Genomic DNA, 23,709 nt, shown 5'->3' with positions numbered 1-23,709 from the left:
CCCGTACTGCGCTGTAATGTTCTATGTTCTATGTTCTAAAGAAGAATTCATTATGTGTGGTAGATGAGTATTTTTGGAAACTGTGACCATAAGGCTCCTCAGACCTAGAGTGGCTTTTACTGGGAATTGGGCCAGTGGATTGGCAATGACTGCAAAGGCCACATCCTACACACCTCTGATTCCACTGCCCTTCTCGTGGGGAAATCCAATATCTTATTTCATTAACTGCTTGGCAGTACTTGGACAGGCGCTTCTGGCTATAACTGTCTTTTTCCAAATAGATATTCATAATTGAATTTTTTGAAATTTTGACACAGAAATATATAGAGAAAATAGAAGCAGGAGGAAGCCATTCGGGTCTTTGAGCCTGCTCCACCATTCATTATGATGATGGCTGATCAAGTTTAAAACCCTGATCCTGCCTTTCCCATATCACTTGTTCCCATTAGCCCCAAGAGCTATATCTAATTCCTTCTTGAAATGACACAATGTTTTCACCTCAACTACTTTTTGCGGTAGTGAATTCCACAGATTCACCACTCTGGGCGAAGACATTTTATCTCACCTCAGTCCGAAAAGATTTACCCCTTATCCTCAAACTATGACCCCTAGTTCTGGACTCCCCCACCATCGGGACTATTCGTTCTGAATCTACCTGGACTAATCCTGTTAGAATCTTATAGGCTTCTATGAGATCCCCCCTCACCCTTTTAACCTCCAATGAATATAATCCTAACCGACTTAGTCTCACCTCATTTGACAGTCCCGCCATCCCAGGAATCAGCCTGGTAAACCTTCACTGCACTCCCTCCATAGCAAGAACATCCATCCTCAGATAAGGACGCCAAATTGGACACAATACTGCAGGTGTGGCCTCACCAATGCCCTATACAATTGTAGTAAAACATCTCTATTCCTATACTCAAATCCTCTCGCTATGGAGGCTAACCTACCATTTGCCTTTTTTACTGGCTGCTGTACCTGCGTGCTTACTTTCAGCAGGCCTGACAGTATCTGTGACTGTGGATGCTGGAATCTGAAACAAAAACAGAAAATACTGGACAATCACAGATGCTGTCAGTCCTGCTCAGATTGTCCAATATTTTCTGATTTTGTTTTGGATTCCAGCATCTGCAGTAATTTGCTTTTATGCTTGCTTTCAGGGACTGATGTACGAGGACACCAAGGTCTCGCTGAGTATCCACCTCTCTCAATTTACACCCATTCAAATAATAATGTGCCGTCCTATGTTTGTTACCAAAGTGGATAACCTCATATTTGTTCCCCCCTCCCCTTGGGTCAACTGTTCTTAGTTGTCCTTTGACACACTGCTCAACTTTGTTTTGCCAGTCACACATTTGAATCTCTATGTACCACTGTCAGCACCCTTCTTAGTCTTAATCGCCCCCATTTACATTCCTTTTGTCTTCTGTCCTCAATATTGTTTCTATCTCCACAATCGCTGACCCCCTATCCAGCCCCGCCATTCCACTACAGTATAGATCTGACCCCCTATCCAGCCCCGCCATTCCACTACAGTATAAATCTGACCCCCTATCCAGCCCCGCCATTCCACTACAGTATAAATCTGACCCCCTATCCAGCCCCGCCATTCCACTACAGTATAAATCTGACCCCCTATCCAGCCCCGCCATTCCACTACAGTATAAATCTGACCCCATATCCAGCCCCGCCATTCCACTACAGTATAAATCTGACCCCCTATCCAGCCCCGCCATTCCACTACAGTATAAATCTGACCCCATTTCCAGGTCTCTCTAGCTTTGACAAAGAGTTATGCACACTCAAAATTCTAGCTCCCTTTTCTCTCTACAGAGGTTGTCAGACCTGCTGAGATTGTCCAGTATTTTCTGGGAGGTTTTCAGATTCCAGCATCTGCAGTAATTTGCTTTTATCTTCACATTTGTCCACGTCATACGCCATGTGTTATGGGCCAGCGTTTAGAGAACCCCAAAGTGGATCATGGAGTTCACCTGACCCACAGCTTTTAATAGATTGTGGTATGGGGAGCACACGACCCACTCTACAGGTGTGGTACAGCAGAAATCGAAAAGTATTTTTAAAAGCAAAACAATGTTTATTCTATGAACTCGAGTTAACCTTTTTAAAACAGACAGTGAACATCTTAGCAATCATTAATTCAAATAAAACCCCCGAAGAATACAACACTAAGTAATTCTTAATACATTCCCAAACAACATCCAGAAGACAAAATAAACACCTTTTAACAGAAGCACATTAGGTTTACATTCACTACTGAGAACATTTATAATTCTGAAAAAAAACAAATGATCAAGAGATAGTCTTTTCATGGCAGAGAGAACAACAGTACACCTACTTTGTCTGGCTTCAGCTCCAACACTGAAACGAAACCAAAAAAACCACAGACACACCCAAGCTTTTCTCAAAGTGAAACTAAAAAGCAGAGCCAGAGCTCAGCTCCATCCACACTCTGACATCACTGCAGTAACATGAGCAGCCAGCCATTTCTTAAAGGGACATTCTCATGACACCTCTCCCCCCCCCCCCCCAAGAAAACTTCAGGATGGATTCATTTTTCACCTTCACTATCCTTTAAGAAATGCACACAGTAAATATACTTTTCATTTCAAAAAACAACACACGCAACCATTTTTTTTTGTTCTTCTTCCTCCAACTGAACCTACTTCCGTTCATCACATTCGTGACAAAGCATCGGCTATCATGTTTTCTCATCCTGCCACATGTACTATTTTTGAATGAAATGGTTATAATAATAAACTCCAGCGAAACAGCCTTGCATTGTTATTCCAGAATCACTCCAAAACGTCAACGGGTTATGATCAGTATATATAATGGTGTCATACGGATTGCTGGTCACATAAATGTGAAAATGTTGCAAAGCCAGCACCAAACTCAAAGTCTCCTTCTCAATCGTGAAATACCTTTTTACGTGAGAATTCAGTTTCTTGGAAAAATAACCAATAGGCCGCTCTAGCCCTTCGTCGTCGTCTTGTAGAAGCAACGCACCTACACCACATCACTCGCATCAATAGCCACTTTGAATGGTTTCGTATAATTTGGGATGGCTAACCCAGGAGCAGTGGTTAACACAGCCTTCAAGCCGTCAAATGCCTGCTGACACTCCGCTGTCCACTGTCATTTGTTACGTTTCTTGAGCAAGTCCGTCAGTGGAGCGACCACACTGCCAAAATTCAGTACAAATTTCCGGTAAAATCCACTCATACCAAAAAATTGCATTATTTCCCATCGTGTCGAGGGTATCGGAAACTTCCCAATAACTTTTGTTTTCACAACCCGTGGGGCCATTCGACCCTGTCCAATTGTATGAAAGTGACTTGGGCCTTTCTAAATTCACTTTTGGCTAGGTTTGTCACCAAACCCGCCTCCTGAAGTCGATCGAATAACTCCATCAGATGTTTTAAATGTCCTTTCCATGTCTGGCTGAAAATTACCAGATTGTCGATGTATACAGCGCATTTGGGTAATCCTAAAACGACTTTGTTAGTTAACCGTTGAAATGTGGCTGGGGCGTTTTTCATGCCAAATGGTATAACTTTGAATTGGTATATACCATCTGGAGTCACAAAAGCTGAAATCTCCTTCGCCCTTTTGGATAAAGGTACCTGCCAGTAACCTTTAAGTAAATCCAGTTTAGAAATAAAAGCTGATTGTCCCACTGTCTCAATGCAATCCTCCAAACGTGGAATAGGATAAGAGTCCGCTCTTGTAACTGCATTAACCTTTCTATAGTCCACACACAACCATTGGGTACCATCTGGTTTAGGTACCATCACTGTGGGTGAGCTCCATCAGCAGCAACCCACTTCAATTATGCCATTTTTAAGAATACTCTCAAACTCTTTGTTGACCTGTGCCAATTTTAAAGGGTTAAAACTGTATGGATGTTGTTTGTTTGGAACAGCATTTGCCACATCTACATCATGTATAGCCATTTCAGTACTTCCCAATTTATCTCCACAAACTTGCCCATAACTCTTTCAGGTCAGTTCATTTTTCCTCTGGAAAGTAACTCAACAATTTATCCCAATTTTTAAGAACATCCTCATTTTCCAACTAATTTGAGGTATGTCAAAATCACAGTCATCTGAATTTGGTTCGTCACTTTGAGTTAGAATCATTAAAACCTCCTCCTTTTTCTCTCCTCTTTCAAAGTACCTTTTAAGCATGTTCACATGACACACTCGGCGAGTCTTCCTTCTATCTAGCGTTTTTACCACATCATTCACTTAATTTCCTTTCAATCTGATAAGGTCCACAAAACCTTGCTTTTAAAGGTTCACCTACCACTGGTAACACTCCTAAAACTATATCTCCAATGGCAAAATTACGAACTTTGGGTTTCTTGTCCGCTACCCGTTTCATCACATTTTGTGCAACTTTTAAATGTTGTCTGTCCAATTCGCCTGCTCTATTTAATTGTTCCCTAAAATTTGACACGCAATTCAATAATGTAATTTCTGATTTCTCACTCACCAATTTTTCCTTAATCAATTTAAGTGGTCCTCTTACCTCATGCCAAAAATTAGTTCAAAAGGACTAAATTTGGTTGACTCATTAGGTGCATCCCTAATTGCAAAAGGTACGAATGGAATTCCTTTATCCCAATCCTCTGGATAATCGTGACAATAAGCCCTCAACATTGTCTTTAATGTCTGATGCCACCTTTCTAACACTCCCTGTGATTCTGGATGGTACACAATTGATTTAAATTGTTTTATTCCTAAGCTATCCGTAACTTCTTTGAATAACTTTGAGGTAAAATTTGATCCTTGATCTGATTCTATTTCTGTGGGTAGTCCATATCTAGTAAAGAATTTAAGTAACTCCTCCACAATCTTTTCAGCTGTCATATTACTTACTGGAATGGCCTCTGGAAACCTAGTAGACACATCCATTATAGTCAAAAGATATTGATTCCCACGTTTTGTTTTAGGAAGCGGTCCTATGCAATCAATTAGGACCCTTGTAAAAGGTTCCTCAAATGCTGGAATGGGTACATAAGAACATAAGAACTAGGAGCAGGAGTAGGCCATCTGGCCCCTCGAGCCTGCTCCGCCATTCAATGAGATCATGGCTGATCTTTTGTGGACTCAGCTCCACTTTCCGGCCCGAACACCATAACCCTTAATCCCTTTATTCTTCAAAAAACTATCTATCTTTACCTTAAAAACATGTAATGAAGGAGCCTCAACTGCTTCACTGGGCAAGGAATTCCATAGATTCACAACCCTTTGGGTGAAGAAGTTCCTCCTAAACTAAGTTCTAAATCTACTTCCCCTTATTTTGAGGCTATGTCCCCTAGTTCTGCTTTCACCCGCCAGTGGAAACAACCTGCCCGCATCTATCCTATCTATTCTCTTCATAATTTTAAATGTTTCTATAAGATCCCCCCTCATCCTTCTAAATTCCAATGAGTACAGTCCCAGTCTACTCAACCTCTCCTCATAATCCAACCCCTTCAGCTCTGGGATTAACCTAGTGAATCTCCTCTGCACACCCTCCAGTGCCAGTACGTCCTTTCTCAAGTAAGGAGACCAAAACTGAACACAATACTCCAGGTGTGGCCTCACTAACACCTTATACAATTGCAACATAACCTCCCTAGTCTTAAACTCCATCCCTCTAGCAATGAAGGACAAAATTCCATTTGCCTTCTTAATCACCTGTTGCACCTGTAAACCAACCTTCTGTGACTCATGCACTAGCACACCCAAGTCTCTCTGCACAGCGGCATGCTTTAATATTTTATCGTTTAAATAATAATCCCGTTTGCTGTTATTCCTACCAAAATGGATAACCTCACATTTGTCAACATTGTATTCCATCTGCCAGACCCTAGCCCATTCACTTAACCTATCCAAATCCCTCTGCAGACTTCCAGTATCCTCTGCACTTTTCGCTTTACCACTCATCTTAGTGTCATCTGCAAACTTGGACACATTGCCCTTGGTCCCCAACTCCAAATCATCTATGTAAATTGTGAACAATTGTGGGCCCAACACGGATCCCTGAGGGACACCACTAACTACTGATTGCCAACCAGAGAAACACCCATTAATCCCCACTCTTTGCTTTCTATTAATTAACCAATCCTCTATCCATGCTACTACTTTACCCTTAATGCCATGCATCTTTATCTTATGCAGCAACCTTCTGTGTGGCACCTTGTCAAAGGCTTTCTGGAAATCCAGATATACCACATCCATCGGCTCCCCATTATCTACTGCACTGGTAATGTCCTCAAAAAATTCCACTAAATTAAGGGCGCTGGTTTTATCACTGCTTGAGGTTTCCCAATCACGGTATGGGACAATTGGGTGCGGCCGTTTTGGCGCGGCCGTTTGGGCGCAAACGACAGAAATGTTTTAAGTTTTTGTGGCTGGTAAATTGTTGCATGTAAATTGTTGCAAGATTCAGTATCATTCGAAGGAAGGACTTAAAAGCAAGCTTAAAACTGTAAATTAAAAGGTGAGCTTTAAAAAGTTTTAAAACTAACTTTATTGTAAATTAAAAACCTTAAATTAGTTCATTTAGTTAAAAACCTTAAATTAGTTCATTTAGTTTAGTTCATTTGGTAATTATGAGCAAGGCTCCTCATGTACTCGATAGCATCCATGTTTACAAATTTAAGAACAGTTTCATGTATTCTTTTATCTTTATTGTAAATTAAAAACCTTAAATTAGTTCATTTAGTTAAAAACCTTAAATTAGTTCATTTAGTTTAGTTCATTTGGTAATTATGAGCAAGGCTCCTCAAGTACTCGATAGCATCCATGTTTTCAAATTTAATAACAGTTTCATGTATTCTTTTATCTGCATCTCTATACTTTTTTAGTTTTTGTGGCGGTTCATGGCCGGCTAGTAACCTTTCATAATATGCATCTCTACCTTTCTGTACTTTACGCAGGCCACCAATTAGTTTCCATATGGTGGGATGATGCATGCCAAGTTCGTATTTCAATCGACGGTGGGCTGCCTCCGCATTATTGTTTGTGCGGTCTTCCTCGTTTAATGTTCTCTGATAAAGGTTCCAAATCTCAGGGCGAAATAAAGGTGTTCGTCTACCATTTCCTCGTCTGTTCAGACGACCAACATATGTATCTTCAAACCAGTTGAGTAAATCTTGAAGTTCTTGCGGCAGCTGGGTCGCTAAAGCATCCAGATATTCATCGATTTTATTCAAAGGTACAAAGGCAATGGCAATAATCATTTTAGCTTTTAACGCGAAATCTGGATCAGTGTTATACAAACTACGGAACCCCATACTAGCTAGATGTTTTTGCATATTTTGAGCTAAATGAAAAAAACATCCTTTTATTTGAACATCAGGGAATATGTCTTTCATAGCACTGTGCGCAGCTTGTTCATAATCACAGACGATTGAACTGGGTTTCAAGTTGGATTCGATTTCTTTCAATAATGCGAACATTCTCGCATATGTTGTGCGTTGCTTGTTGGGCAAAAGAGCATAAATCGTAGGAGTAACTCCTCCGTGTTTTTTTTACCATAATTACATAAATCTGAGAAAAGAGGCTGGGAGCAATACTGAATGTGCCATCTGCAAACCACATATCAGATGTCAATAAGTGCTGTAGCCAGCTCTGTCTTCCGAAGATTAATATCCGGTCGTGACCTGGTCCGCTATCACAAAGTAAAACATTTTCTTCCACTCCTGGTTGAGGGACATATATCCTGTAGCATTCTGGCACAATCAATTGTTGTAAATCACTTGGATTGGTGGGGGCGTTCAATACATAATTACGCTTTCTGCTTATCATTCTCCTCAAAGCAGATATATTAGGAATGGCTGGTAGACTAGCTTGGGATATGTCTGTCAAACATTCATTAACAACTACAGTCGGTGCCTCAAGGGTTTCCTGTGCTCTCTTTTTTATTTTAGTTTTCACGAGTGCAACCTCTACTTGTGCAGCAGAAGCATCATGCGAATGGCTGTTCAGCTGCCTCACCACGTTTGCAGCTTTAGTACGGAGCCGTGCTTTGCACCGTTTTTTTTGCTCACAACGCCAAAATTTCACTTTGCTGTCACCTTTGCTTGTTTTGTCAAAGACGTAAAGGAATCCGTTGTGAACAACTTTTTCTTTACCACGTTTCGTTGATACTGCCTCAGCCATCATATGGGTATGCGAATTGGTTTAGTTAAAAATTATATAAAAAGATGGTGATAGGACGAAACACTTGTGACAGCGGACCCGCACCAGCAACCAACTCAACTGAGGCTAATTTACAAATAAAGAAATGTTATTATGGCCAAAACGTCCGACGCCAAAACGGCCGCGCCCAAATGGCTGCGCCAAAACGTACCTAACCCTCCCAAACACATGACATGTGTGACAGGATTGACAAAATTTTACTATATCTTTATGTAGTCCAGGCCAATCAAAATGTTTTTGTATTTTAGCTTGAGTTTTCCTTATTCCCAAATGACCTCCTACTGGTACCTCATGTGCAACTCGCAACACCTCCTTTCTATACTCTACCGGCAATACTACTTGATGAACTTCTGCCCACTTTTCATCCGCCTGCATATGTAAAGGTCTCCATTTTCTCATCAAGACATCACTTTTACGGTAATAACACGCTGGTATACACGTAGAATCTACTTCCGTGTATGCTTTCTGATACATCCGTTTTATTTCGATATCTTTTTGTTGTAACTCCGCAATTTTCCTGAACTAAAAATATCCGCCTCATCCTCCACCTGTTCTTGTTCTTTTTCAACCATCTGATCAAAAATCGTTTCTGGTATTTGCACTTCCACTTCATCTTCACTCTTTGATTTCTCCTCTTGTCTTAACCTGTGACTTTGCGACCTTGTTACTACGCAATCTGGAAAAATCCCAGGATAGTCGTCCTTCAACACTTCAGTTGTCTCGTTATCCACTGGCTAATCAACCACAGTATTTAGAATTTAGAACAGTACAGCACAGAACAGGCCCTTCGGCCCTCGATGTTGTGCCGAGCAATGATCACCCTACTGAAGCGGCATCACTCCCACCTGCTACCCAAGATAAACTGTATTCCTGTACAAGATAGTTTCTCTATTACTCCTACTACCACTTCACCACTCTTCACTGGACTTTCCAACCTTACCTTAGATAATGGAACACTACTCCCCTCACCCTGAATTCCACGTATTACCACCTTTTCTGGCAACATTCTTCCCAAACTACATAACTCCTCATCTCTTACCATTAAAGATTGATTAGCTCCCGTATCTCTTAAAATTGTGACTTCTTCACCTGCTCCTCCTAATACACATGAGTAAACTTTACCCACACAAGTAAATTATTTCAAGAGATCTGGCACCTTCTTATCAATCACCTCTTGATCAGGCTGTACAATCTTTAGCACCTCCTTCGCTTCACTTGGGCTTTCCTTTACCACTTCAACAAACCCTACTGTCTAATCCTGTTTTACCACATCAGCCTTCCCAGTGCTTTTCTTCAACCACCAACACTGTGACTTTACATGGCCTAGTTTATTACAGTGAAAACATTTGAAAATTTTCATTTCTTTTCCACCCTTCTGGATTTCTTTTTTAATCTGAGGTACACTCTCCTTATTATCTCCCATCAGATCACCTTTGGCTCTACCACTTGAATATTTCTCATGTCCCCAGTTTCTATACTTCACAGGCTGAAACTGATGTCAGAAACCAAGCATTGATTTATGAACTAATTCATAATCATCTGCCATTTCTGCAGCTAATCTCGCAGTTTTAACCCTCTGCTCTTCCACACGAGTTCTCACTACATCAGGAATTGAATTTTTAAACTCCTCCAAAAGTATAATTTCTCGGAGAGCTTCATACTTTTAGTCTATTTCCAAAGCCCTTATACACCTATCAAAATTACTCTGTTTGATCCTTTCAAACTCCATGTATGTTTGACCAAATTCTTTCCTTAAATTTCTAAACCTTTGTCTGTAGACTTCAGGCACTAGTTCATATGCACCTAAGATGGATTTTTCACCTCCTTATACTGCCGAGATACATCCTCCGGTAGTGATGCAAACACTTCACAAGCCCTACCTACCAGCTTTATTTGAATCAGTAATATCCACATGTCCTGTGGCCATTTCATTTGTCTAGCTACCTTCTCAAATTAAATGAAAAAGGCTTCCACCTCCTTCTCATCAAAACTTGGCAATGCTTGGACATATTTAAATAGATCTCCACCAAGCCTTCGATTATGACGCTCTCTCACTATCCTCATCACTATCATCCAACTATACTTTTTCCTTTACGTCTGCCAATTTTAACTGACTGTTAAGTTTCGTAGCCGTTTTCTGAAGTTCAAACACTCTTTTTTTCCTTTTCCTCCAAATCTCTTTCTTTTTGTTCTGCTAGGGCTATTCTTTCTTTGTTTCATTCTTCTCTCTCCTTTCGATTTTCCCCGTTCTGTATCTCTCTCTCTCTCTCTTTTTCTCTCATTGCATATTCAAACTGCTTTAATACTATTTCATGTTCAAGTTGCTTAATCTGCAACTGGACCTTTGCCATTTCTAATGAGCCAGACTGTATCTCAGGCAACTTTAAATGCTTAGCCACCGCCATAATTACCTCATCTTTTTGCATTTTGTTGGGAAATATTAACTGCAATGTTTTTGCCAAATCTGACAGTCTGCTTTTGGTCTCTGTCCGTAAGGTACTGCATGTGACCGTCTCCACCCCAAAAAACTTCAGAGCCTCTGAAAGAGCCATTGTCCACAACACACTCCCTACTTAAACTGAAATACCACACCTGAAAAGTAACCACAATATGCTCACCCCTCACTGTCTTTAAGTTCACTAAGCCAATCCAATAGATAGACTTTTATCCCGGACGAGCCCCCAATTTGTTATGGCCAGGGTTTAGAGAACCCCAAAGTGTATCATGGAGTTCACCTGACCATACCTTTATTCGAAAGGGTGAAGGAGATTTCAGCTTTTGTGCTTCAAGATGGTATATACCAATTCAAAATGATACCATTTGGCATGAAAAACGCCCCAGCCACATTTCAAACGTTAAGTTACAAAGTTGTTCAGGATTACCCAATTGTGCGGTATACATCGACGATCTGGTAATTTTCAGCCAGACATAGAAAGGACATTTAAAACATCTGATGGAGTTATTCAATCGACTTCAGGAGGTGGGTTTGGTGATAAACCTAGCCAAAAGTGAATTTGGAAAAGCCCAAGTCACTTTCCTTGAGGCGTTTCCAATACCCTCAAGATGAAGGGAAATAATGCGATTTCTTGGTATGAGTGGATTTGATCGAATATTTGTGCAACAAATTTGTAGCGTGATTACTCCACTGATGGACTTGCTGAAGAAACGTCGAAAATTTCAATGGACAGCGGACTTTCAACAGGCATTTAACTGCCTGAAAGCTGTGATAACCAATGCTCCTGTGTTGGAGAATGACAAGGGATTCTGTGATCAGATTGAACTGAAGTATCTGACTTTAAAGAGAAATGCCGAGGGGAAGAGAAATGGACGGATCGTGCAGAGACCATTTTGTTCAAAGAGACTGTCAATCATGAAGGATTTCAGTTGGAGGAAGAAGAATGAAAAACAAAATGGACTATATTATTATACCTGTTTGCGTGTGTTGTTTTTTTCAACGGAAAAGTATATTTACTGTGTGCATTTCTTAAAAAACGGTGAAAAGGTGAAAAATGAAACCACCTTGAAGTTGATGGTTTATTTTTTTTTCTTGGGGGGAGGTGTCATGTGAGAGTACCTTTAAGAAATGGGTGTTTACTACTGCAGTGATGTCAGAGAGTGGGTGGAGCTGGGCTGTCTGTCAGCTTTTTACTTTCGTTTTTGAGCAGGCTGCAGGGTGTGTTTTAGTTTCGTTTTCAGAGCTGGATAGCTGCAGTCACAGCCAGAAGCTTTATGAATCTCTCTGTAATCTAAAGACTGCAAATCGATCCTGGTGATTTAAAACTAAGAACAGTAATGACTTTATCCCAATGTGCTTCTGTTGAAAGGTGTTTCTTCTGTCTTCTGGATATTGTTTGGGAAGTTATTAAGCATTAATTAGTGTTGTATTCTTTGGGGGTTGCATTTGAATTAATGGTTGCTAAGATGTTCACTGTATGTTTTAAAAAGGTTAACTTGAGTTCATAGAATAAACATTATTTTGTTTTTAAAAATCCTTTTCCATTTCTGCTGTACCATACCTGAAGAGTGGGTCGTGTGCTCTCCATACCACAATCGAGTAAAAGCTGTGGGTCAGGTGAACTCCATGATACACTTTGGGGTTCTCTAAACCCTGGCCCATAATAGATTAGGGGCTCATCCGGGATAAAAGTCTATCTATTGGATTGGCTTAGTGAACTTAAAGACAATGAGGGGTGAGCATATTGTGGTTGCTTTTCAGGTGTGGTATTTCAATTTAATTAGGGAGTGTGTTGTGGACAATGGCTCTTTCAGAAGCTCTGAAGTCTTTGTGGGTGGAGACGGTCACACACAGTACCTTATGGACAGAGACTAAAAGCAGACTGTTAGATTTGGTAAAAACATTGCAGTTAACATTACCTGACAAAATGTGAAAAGATGAGGTAATTATGGCGGTTGCTAAGCATTTAAAGTTGCCTGAGATACAGTCTGACTCATTAGAAATGGCAAAGATCCAGTTAGATCCAATAGATTAGAAAGTCCAGTCTCTAATGGTCAGAGAATATATAATACACTGCTGATTTCACTTCAGAGGTTTTAAGGATTAAAAAGCTGAACTTGTTATTAGTTGACAATGTCCTTAACGAGATGGTTTTAACATACTCAACGCTCGCGATCTTTATGAGAGCTTTCGACAGCAACATCGGCCAGAGTTCCCCATAACAGGTTGTAGTTGGAAGCAGCAGGTTATCATTTCTGTCGAAGGGCATGGTGTCATCCACTGTGATCTTGCGCCAACATCCCTGGGAGGAGAGAGGAAGACTTACAGTCAGCTGGAAAACTAGTAAACAGACGAGTTCAACAAACACAGGCAATTCAACATATTGCAGCATGCTCCTGCCGTGCAAGTAGGCCCACAGCTGAACGACACCAGTAATTACCTTAATTAATAGGACCAGGCATCTAGACTACTAGTTTATTTGAGATACTCAACCTGACAGACACAATGATTTATTACTGATTGCTCTGCATCAGAATTTGTTGCAAAGAGGATTTATAATTTGACCACATTCCTTTTGTTTCTAATTCCTGCTATTTATCTCATTACATGCAGCCGCAAAGATAGAGATCAGTCTTCTACTATGGCCACTGTGAAGCAGCCAACATGATGCAAAAGAACAGCCTGTGACTGACTCTCCCTCCTGTTGTCTTTTAATAAAAACACTCTCCTGAGGCAGATGTCATTGGCAAGGACCAGAATTTAATGTCCATTATGTTGATGGTGATGAAGTTTCCCCTTAAATCATTGGTACAACTGTGTGCCTTGCTTGGCCACTCCAGAGGGCAGTTAAGAAGCGATCAAGTATGGTCTCCCTCTGTCACTGGTGGGTCGGGTACAGGCGATTAAAATTAACGTGTTGCCGGGATTCCCGTTTATTTTCTAATGCCTGCCGATTTTCCTGCCAAAAGCATTTTTTAGAGAGTTTGAAGGGATGATTATGGGGAGGGAAGGTTGCCAGAATTAGAATGGTATGGTGCTACTACAGAGAGGAAGGCAGGCAGGGGATTTGGGTCTTCTGAACCTGATGTATTATTACTGGGTGGCGAATGTGAAGACGGTGCGGAGCTGTGTCAGAGAGGTTGACTCCCAATGGGTCAGAATGGAGTAGAGTTTGGGGAGGGGGTCGGGATTGAAGGTGCTAGCAACAGCACCTCTCCCGACGGCCCGGGGCGATACTCAGGGAGTCCGCTAGTGATAGCTTCATTGACAATTCGCCAGCACTTCGGGTTGGTGGCAGGGTCAAGGGAAATGCCGATTCAGGATAACCATAGATTTGAGCCAGGGAGATGGGATGGAACTTTTTGGAGATGGGAGGAGAAAGGAATTCGAAAACTAAAAGATTTGTTTCTTGGGGGTTGGTTTGCAGGTTTGAAGGAGCTGGGAGCGAAGTATGGGCTGGAGCAGGGGGAAATATTTAGATGCATGCAGGTTCGAGACTTTGCCAGAAAGGAGATACAGAGCTTCCCAGTTGAGCCAGCTTCCACATTGCTGGAGGAGGTGCTGACGACAGGGGAACTGGAGAAGGCGGTAGTATCAGAGGTTTACGGGGCTATTTTGGAAGAGGGGAAGGCGCCACTGGAAGGGAACAAGGCAAAGTGGGCGGAAGAGTTGGGAGAGGGTATGGAGGAGGGGATCTGGTGCAAGGTGCTCCGGAGGGTGAACTCCTCCACCTCATGTGCGAGGCTGGGGCTGATACAGCTGAAGGCGGTATATAGAGCACACCTTACAAGGGTGAGGATGAGCCGATTCTTTGAGGGGGTAGAAGATGTGTGTGAACGCTGCCGGGGGGGAGGGCGCAAACCACGTTCATATGTTTTGGTCCAGTCCAAAGCTGGAAGGAGGTTTTTAGGGTAATCTCTAAAGTGGTTCACGTGAAACTGGACCCGGGCCCTCTGGAGGCCATATTCGGGGTGTCGGACGAGCCAGGGTTGGAAACTGGTGCAGAGGCAGGTGTTGTAGCCGTCGCCTCATTGATTGCCCAAAGGCGGATCCTGTTGGGATGGAGATCAACCTCTCCGCCATGTGCCCTGGCGTGGCGGGGGGACCTGCTGGAATTCTTGACTCTTGAGAAGGTCAAATTTGAACTGAGAGGAAAGATGGAGGGGTTCTACAATTCATGGGCGTTAATCATTATGCACTTTCGAGAATTGGATAACATTGAACATACGTGGGGGGTGTTGGGAGGGTTCGGGGGAGAGAGACTGTATGTGTTAATGGTGACTATGGGTGTTTCCTGATTCCTTTTTGTCATTTGTTTATGTTAACATGCAGGCTAATGTTTGGGGGTTTGGTGGGAGGATGGGATTGTTGCTATTGATATGGAGATTAACATTGCATTCGTTACTACTTGTTGGGTGTAAATTTGGGAGAAAATGTGAAAAAGGAGAATAAAAATATTTTTAAAAAAAAGAAGCGATCAAGTTGGTCTGCAACAGGAGCGACACAAAGCCCAAAATGGGTAAGATCGGCAGATGTCCTTTCCTAAAAGACATGAGTAAACCAGTCAAATTCGTATGACAATCTGACGCCTTCACAGTACTTTTTACTGAAATTAAGTTTTCAATTTCCCAATTTCTTTTCAACTGAAGTGAAATTCTCTTGTTTATTACTCCTGTGAACAGTTTAAGGAATAAGGCAGCCTTCGATTAGGACTGAATATTTTGCTCACAACGTATGTACGTATGTACATCCCTCATCTATGCTCTACGCTGACACTGCTTCCTGGGGTGGTAGTAGGGGGGGGGGGGGGGGGTGCACAAATTGTCTGGCACATCTCCCTCACCTTCCCGTATTATTTAGCCCATGATCAGCAAGTCATCCTGGAACTGGAGGTAGGAATGCTTCAATCTCGCTCTCCACACTGGACCTTCGGAAAGTTATTATTTCCCATCAGAATTATCAGTCATTTGACCTATTTCTCCAATCAAATGCCAATCAAAACATTGTACATTGAAGACACTCATATTAGGAGCAGGAGTAGACCCTGTTCTATTATTCAGTGAGATCACCCTCATATCCATTTATGCACATTTGCTCTATATCTTTTCACAGTTACTTCATTTGAAGTCTACATGTGACAATAAGCAATTTTCATTCCATTTTCATATTCTTACAAAACAGAATCCACAGCCTTTCAGGAAAGAGAATTCCAGATTTTCATCGTCCTTATTGTGTGAAAAAGTACTGATTTCACTCTCGAATAACCTGGTTTGAAGTTTAAGATTATATTTGCTTAATTCTGGATTTCCCCACAAAAGGAAATAGTTTCTCTCTACCTACCCTATCTACTCTGTGGTTAACATATTGTCATGATCGTGGTGGAGACCAATAACTTATTTTTTTAAAACACGAAATTCAAAATGCCAGTTTACTGGAAGAATGAAGCCACAAGATTCCATAGTTTAGAACAGAAGAATGTTTACTAAAGAAAAATCAAACAAAGCAAATACTAAACACTGCAGGCCAAATACTCCAGTCTCAAGATAGTTGGAGATTGGACTTACAACTGAAAACACACATTGGGATCCTGTGGAAGTCCTAACGTACAGACCTACTTGGGAATTATTTGGAGCTCTTGTGTTAAGAGTTACAGACTATGGACAGTTCCACTGTACTTACCTGAATAGTTACCCAAGAAGTGTTAAAACCCAGATTACCACATGGGTAACTACACAACAGACCATCCAATCACCCTGGCCAGCACCCTGTTTGCCCCCGACTCACCTGACCACCCCTACCCAACCTGCCCCGACTGCACCCCAAGCACTCAACTGCCCCCTCTGACCCGACTCAATTACCCAGCTACCTCTGGCCCAACCCGCCTGTGCCCTGACCGCCCCAACCACCTAACTATCCCCAATTTGCCCTCACTTAATCCAACAGCCCAGCTCCCACAACCTGATGTGACTATCCCCGCAAGGCAAATAATCCCCAGCTGACCACCCACCCATTCATCCACTCGCTCATTCACTAATATTCAAAAGACTGGATCTTCAAACTTGCTATGCCATAGTGAGGGCAACAAAAAGGGGTTATGTCCTGTCGTCCTCTGACTCTACTCCCACCCCAACTGAGCCCCTTGAGGGATGCTATACTGTACATTTCCTTGACAATGGGATTGGAAGATCCCAGAATAAATGTCTACCAGCATTGAGTCAGGAGAATCTTTCAACGCAGCGACAATCCACTCATCTGCCGCTCGGAAGATCTGGACCCATCTTTGGTAAGCTCCTATACTCTAAAACCCAAACTCAATGTAGATTACATCTGAATTAAGAGGCAAATTACAGTTAATCATAAATTCTAAATTACACATCAAACGGCAGATACAAATGACTAAGATAGATCTTATGAATTGGCTCAGTGGTCTACTCAGCATGCATATCATCAATATCAGTCACAAAGTCCTTCAAAAATCTGGGTTTCTCACAAAGAATTTCTCACAAAGAATTTCTCCTCATTTTTTAGGAATCAGTTTGATCCCCTACCAACAGCAGTGCAAACCAGTACAGCCTTCACTTAAACGGTACATGTTTGCATAACCTCAGCAACCCTCCTGAGTTTTGCTTAGGAACGTCTGCGTCTGGGTGGTATAGATCCACTAATGTTATCTTCCGTTAACAGAAGCAGCTGTAGCAACTGGAACATTTTTAGTCCCGTCCTACTCAGGCCCTCTCCCACAACTCTTCCTCTGTTACACTGGTGACTATATCGGTAACGCTTCATGTTCTCAACTGAACCTGGAAAGATTCACAGATTTGCTTCCAATTTGCATCCCTCTCTCCCCTTCACATGGTCCTCCTCCAACGCTTCCCTTCCCTTCCTTGACCTCTTTGTCTCCATTTCTGATGATAGACTGACCACCAATATTCATTGCAAACTGACCGACTCCCAAAGCTACCTCAAACACAGCTCCTCACACCCTACTCCCTGCAAGGACTCCGTCCCATTCTCCAATTTCTCTATTTTCGTTGCATCTGTTCCAATGATGCCACCTTTGAAATCACCGCTTCAGGCCTGTCTACCTTTTTCCTCAACCAAGGACTCCTCCTCACCCCACCCCACTCTGGTTGACAGGGCTCTCAACCATATCTGACCCATCTCCCACACCTCTGCCTTCACCTCTTCCCCTCCATCCCAGCCTCCACATTCAAACGATCATCCTCCACCATTTCCCACCACTCCAGCATGATGCCACCATGAAACACATCTTCCCCTCACCATCCTTTCCCTATCAGGTTTTCATAGGGACCACTCCCTCTGTGGCATTCCGGTTCAGTCCTCCATTTGCCCGAAGCCTTCAGCCTCGTCCCACGCCACCTTCTCATGCAACCGCAGAAGATGCGACACCTGCCCCTTTGCCTTCTCCCTCCTCACTGTACAAGTGCCCATACATTCTTTTCAGGTGATGCAGCATTTCCTGTTGCCTGTCATTTCAATTCAACATCTTGGTCACATGTCCATTCTAGGCCTGCTGCAATGCTCCAATGAAACCCAACGCAAACTTGAAAATAACAACTCATCTTCCGATGAGGTACGTTACAGCCTTGAAGTTGGAAATCAAAACTTCTGGGGAGGCAGAAACTGAGTGAAACTTATTCAAGGACACAGAGAGCCCTCAGAGGTCAATGTAAAGAATCATAGAATTTACAGTGCAGAAGGAGGCCAATCAGCCCATCGTGTCTGCACCAGCCCTTGGAAAGAGCACCCTACTTAAGCCCCATGCCTCCACCCTATCCCATTTATCCCGGTAACCCAGTGACCTCACCTAACCATTTTGGACACCAAGTGGAATTTAGAATGACCAATCCACCTAACCTGCTCATCTTTGGACTGTGGGAGGAAACCGGAGCACCCGGAGGAAACCCACGCATACACAGGGAGAACGTGCAGACTCCACACAGACAGTGACCCAAGCCAGGAATCAAACCTGGGACCCTGGAGCTGTGAAGCACCTATGCTGACCACTATGCTACCGTGCTGATGATGATTCCCTTGGTACAGTACAGGCAAACTGAAGAAGACAGAGGTTGGATCTAGAAGCTAAGAATAAACAAACATACAGATACTGCTATAAAAACAGCAGGTCAGGCTGTGAATCTGTGGGAAGAAACAGAGTTCATGTTTTGAGTAAGAATGACCCTTCCACAGAACTGAAGAAAAGTAGAAATATAATTAATTACATAGTAGGGGTTGTGGATGGGGGAGGTGGGACAGAATACAAGAACAGAGATAGGTCAGGGAAAAGGAGGAATTGTCAAAGGTGTAATGGACATAATACAAAGGGGAATATTAATGGTGGCATTAAGGGATGAAGAATGCGAATAGTGGTGAAAGATATGAGAGCAGGATGTGTTGGTGGGAACAAAACAGAACAACAAGGGACAGGTGGCCATGCAGGAGAAGGGTGAGGGTATGTTGGGACAGACCAATGGAACTGAAAAACAACAAACTACAAAAGGGGAGATCAACATGGTGTGGGAAGTTCACAGTCTGAAGTTGCTTTGGCACGATTATGCGGATCATGGGGAACCGCCAGGGCTGGCAGGGGCAGCAGGGATTCGAACCAGCTGCCCCTCCATCCCAAGATGAACCCCAGGGCCTTATGGACACCGAGAGGGAGGAGGGGTTGCTGAGTTGGTGCGACCCCGGACCCGGCCCGCTCTGATGAGGCTTGGATTGTGTGAAGTGCTCACTTAACCATGATTGCCAATTCCCTAGTTGCAATAGCCTTCAGCCGCACAGTCAGAGGCCTCAGCAGTCGGTGCGGGTTATAGGTGGTCAGTGGGGCAGGCAGGCACTGTCAGGGGTCGCCCAGGAATGGGTACACATGATCAAGGGGTTGGCATGGTGTTGCCACATGCAATAGTGCCCCCCCCCCCGGTTACCCTCGCCACCCTCCCATGGCGGCCCACCCCTGCAGAGGGTGGCCCACTCCCCAGCCGAGAGTCCCTCGCCCCCACCGGGCACTGGGGAGACAGGCCCAGCACACCCGAGCTCTTCGCCTGTGAGCAAAGATGGCTACTCACCTCCTTGGCTCCCGCAGAAGCCCTTCCACCAGGTTCATGTTTTTAAAAGGAGTACTAATCGGCCACAGCGTGACCACTTGTTGGGGAGGCCGATGAATGACGGGGGGAGGCCGTTGGATATGGGGTGGCTCCCGTTAATTGTGTGGAAATGGGGCTTAAGTGGTGATAATTGTTTTCTCTCCACGCTACGGCAAGATCCCAATTTCGCCTACAGCGCGGGCCGGGTTGCATCACAAACTGTTTGGCGTCTGGTGCGGTTCTTGTTTCTGCCTCTCCCGCTATTCACCAGCTCGTATCGCTTGAGTGAGAACAGAACGAGGCCAGAGAATTGGGCATTAAAATCCTGAAGGATCAATTTCCTTTTTGAGGTTCCCTTTTCAATAAGGCTCCTTCTCAAAAAAAAAGCTTTCGAACCACGGATTCCATCACAATATTAAAAACCTGCTGAGATCATCACCCAATCTTCTGTATCGAGTTCCTAATAATAATGTACTTGAGCTTTAGGCAGAAAATACTGCATATAACACAAGCCAGTTTGGTTGAAAACATTTCCATTTTTATTACTTCATTCATGGTATGTGAGCTTCAGGGGCAAGGTCAGCATTTGTTGCCCAGCCCTAACTGCCCTTGTCAATGTGGCTGTGAGCCTTCTTGAACTGCTGCAGACTGTGAAGTGAAGGTTTGGGAGCGTGTTCCAGGAAATTGACCAGTGGTAATGTAGAGGTGTCACTCTAAGTCCAAGTCATAATAGTGTGTGGCTTGGAGGGGAACTTGCAGGTGGTAGTGTTCTCATGCACTTGCTGCCTGTGATTTTCTAGGCAGCAAAGGTTGTGGATTTAGAAGGTGCTCTCAAAGAAATCTAGGCAAGTTGCTGCAGTGCATCCTGTAGTTGTCATAATGTGGTGCAGGAGTAAATGTTTAAGGCGGTGGATCGGTACTGATCAAGAGGACTACATTGTCCTGACTAGTGTTTAGCTCCTTGAACTCCTTGGTGAAGTTTATATGATTATTATGTTTTAGCATCTTACCTTTTGATTTGTAAGAAAAATTTAATTTGGGAATGTATCTTTAAATATAGAATAAATGAGAGGGCTCGTGTAACCTGTGCTGACCATAAAAGCTGAGTGATAAGCAGTAAGGATCAAAGGGAGGACTCAAATTCTGTTACTGAAAGGGGGTGACAGGTATTTGAGAACAATCACAGCTGTGGCTAGTAGTGCAATGGGTAGCTTCCCTACCTCTGAGTCAGAAGCTCCGGGTTTGAGTGCCACCCTAGGACTTGATGGCCAAGGAAGGTGTTTTCATAATGTGACCAACAGGTTGAGCATCAACCTGTGCAATCTTTCCAACATGCCAAAGGCGGTGGTAAGAGCAGGAGAGACTCCTGGTGAGCCAAGCTTCATGTGGAGTGCTGCCCTCAAACTATAAGCTTCTGGTAACAGGCTAGTGGCTAGTTCCAGGTAAAAACTCACTGTGGAATCAAATGATTCCAGACCACTGGGTGAAGGAAAGGAAACAACAACAGCTGTGGCTATGTCCACAATAAAAAGGCTGATTCTCCATCGGTGTGATCCTCCGTTCCACCGGCAGTGCACTCGCGCCTGCGGATTTGCTGACACGTGAAGGTGCTCACTATGGGAAATCCCATTGGCCAGCTGGCGGGACGGAGGGTCCCGCTGCTGGCAGGGGTGCGTCGCACCAGAAAATGAGTGCACTGGACGGAGAATCATACCCTTTAAGTTTCCTGAAATCCATAAAGATGTTAGCAGTATCAAGATTGTAAATACCTATGTGGAAACCAGCCCCTTTGCTTCCAAGATGAAAGGCTCATGTGGTCAGAGTTAGGTAACTCACATTTCTGCTCGGAGACCAGGCTAAGTTGTTGCCTGTTGCCATGGAGAAGGGTGTAAATGAACTTTCCTATGAACCCAGGGATATCACAGACAGGAGACAGCTGCAGCTTGGTCTTATGTATTTTGGGCGGCACGGTGACACAGTGGTTAGCACTGCTGCTTCACAGCGCCGGGTTCGATTCAACCCTCGGGTGACTGTCTGTGTAGAGTTTGCACTTTCTCCCTGCATCTGCTTGGATTTCCTCCGGGTGCTCCGGTTTCCTCCCACAGTTAAAACATGTGCAGGTTAGGTGGATTGGTCATGCTAAAATGCCCCTTAGTGTCCAAACGTTAAGTGGGGTTAAGGGGATAGGGTGGGGGTTTGGGCTGAGGTAGGGCAATCTTTCAGAGGGTTGGTGCAGGCTCGGTGAGCTGAATGCATGCTTCTGCACTGTAGGGATTCTATGAATTTTACAGCTCACTTGGGACTTGGAGCAAAAGGCATGTTAGCCAGGCCTGCACATTAAGAAGTGAAAATACAAACTTTACTGGTCACTGTATGGAATTCGGGTAGGGGTTCGTGCTCAGTTTGATGACATAATTTGTGAGTGGAAAAAGAGGCTGGAAGATTTGCCTCTGTTGGTGCTGGAGGAATAAATCTACAGTAACCCCCAGAGTGGAAGTTGCAGCTGGTACATGGAAGAGAGAGGCCTGCCGGCAGTTGGGACTTTAAAGCACTGGAAAAATAGCAGAGGGCGATGAGAAACCAAGAGTGTTTTCAGACTTTTGGAATCACTATGTATGAAGTGGGGAGTCCACAATGTGAGATCTTGAAGGAAAGTTGGAGGGTCGTTTAGCTAAAGGTTAGTGGAAGGATTCCCATTAAATTTTGTACCTTGGAGGATAGCTGAAACACGGAGGAGAAATCAAATTGAATTCCAAAGAGCTGTGGCATATCTTGGTTTAAGAAGCAAATTAACCCTCAATATCCTGTAATGTATAAAAGAACCCTTGGATGGAAGTAAAAAATAGAAATGTGTTTAAAATTTAAGCAATTACAAAGTATAGTGTTAATTTAGTGATGCTTACTTTGTTTAAATTAGTAACTTTTTTTCTTGTTATAATTGACATTTGGTGTAGTTCTTTCAATTAATAACTGGGCGTTCTAATTTCTCTTAAATTTTACCTGTCTCAATGGAGATCGTAAGGAATGTTGTTGGAGCTGCGTTCAGCCATGCAAGTGGAGACTATTCCAACACACTCCTGGCTTGTGCCTTGCAGATCATTGAAAATCTTTGAGGAGTCAGAGGGTGAGTCACGTGCAGCAGAATACCTGTCCTCTGACCTGCTCGTGTATCTGCCAGTGTATATGTAACAGATTCATTTAAGTTTCTGGTCAAAGGTGACATCCAGGACGTTGATGATGAGGGTATTGGTGATGGCTTTTGCTACTGAATGCCAAGGAGAGGTGGTTAGACTCCTTCATGTTGGAGATAGTCAATGCCTGGCATATGTGTGGCATGAATGTTGCTTGATTTATTGTCACATGCATCGAAGTACAGTGAAGTATTTTTCTGCGGCCAAGGGAATGTACACAGTACGTGCACAGTAGACAAAAAGAATAATCGACAAAGTACATCGACAAATGAGTACTTGAAATTCATAAGCCGAAGCCTGGATATTACCCCAATTATTTTTTTCCGATTAAGGGGCAATTTAGCGTGGCCAATCCATCTACGTTGCACATTTTTGGGTTGTGGGGGCGAAACCCACGCAGACACGGGGAGAACGTGCAAACTCCACACGGACAGTGACCCAGAGCCGGGATCGAACCTGGGACCTCAGCGCCGTGAGGCGGTTGTGCTAACCACTAGGCCACCGTGCTGCCCTCAGCCTGGATATTACAAAGGTCTTGTTGCATATGGGCACGAATTGCTTCATTATCTGAAGAATTGTGTATGAAACTTAACACTGCAATTCATCTTGCCTTATTTCTCTGGTAGCATTTTGCTTTCAGGATGACTCATCATCATCACTGATACCCAGAAACACTGTTACAAAGAGTATCATTAAGGAGTTTCACAACTCAAACAGCATTTTAATAAGGAATAATCTGA

At 43.3% G+C, this 23,709-nt stretch overlaps 1 protein-coding gene across 2 annotated transcripts in view; it reads right to left on the bottom strand.

Annotated features, from left to right (window-relative positions):
• Window positions 1–23,709, bottom strand: part of adgb (androglobin) — a 564,769-nt gene that overhangs the window by 393,498 nt on the left and 147,562 nt on the right. For both annotated transcript variants that reach the window (XM_038805127.1, XM_038805138.1), the window contains exon 6: window positions 12,834–12,973. In XM_038805127.1, coding sequence (XP_038661055.1) covers window positions 12,834–12,973 — 140 coding nt within the window. The remainder of the gene's footprint in view (window positions 1–12,833; window positions 12,974–23,709) is intronic.

This window comes from Scyliorhinus canicula, chromosome 1, assembly GCF_902713615.1.
Source record: "Scyliorhinus canicula chromosome 1, sScyCan1.1, whole genome shotgun sequence".
Taxonomy (NCBI): domain Eukaryota; kingdom Metazoa; phylum Chordata; class Chondrichthyes; order Carcharhiniformes; family Scyliorhinidae; genus Scyliorhinus; species Scyliorhinus canicula.
Note: the sequence above shows the minus strand (reverse complement) of the source record. Positions and strands in the feature narration are given on the sequence as shown.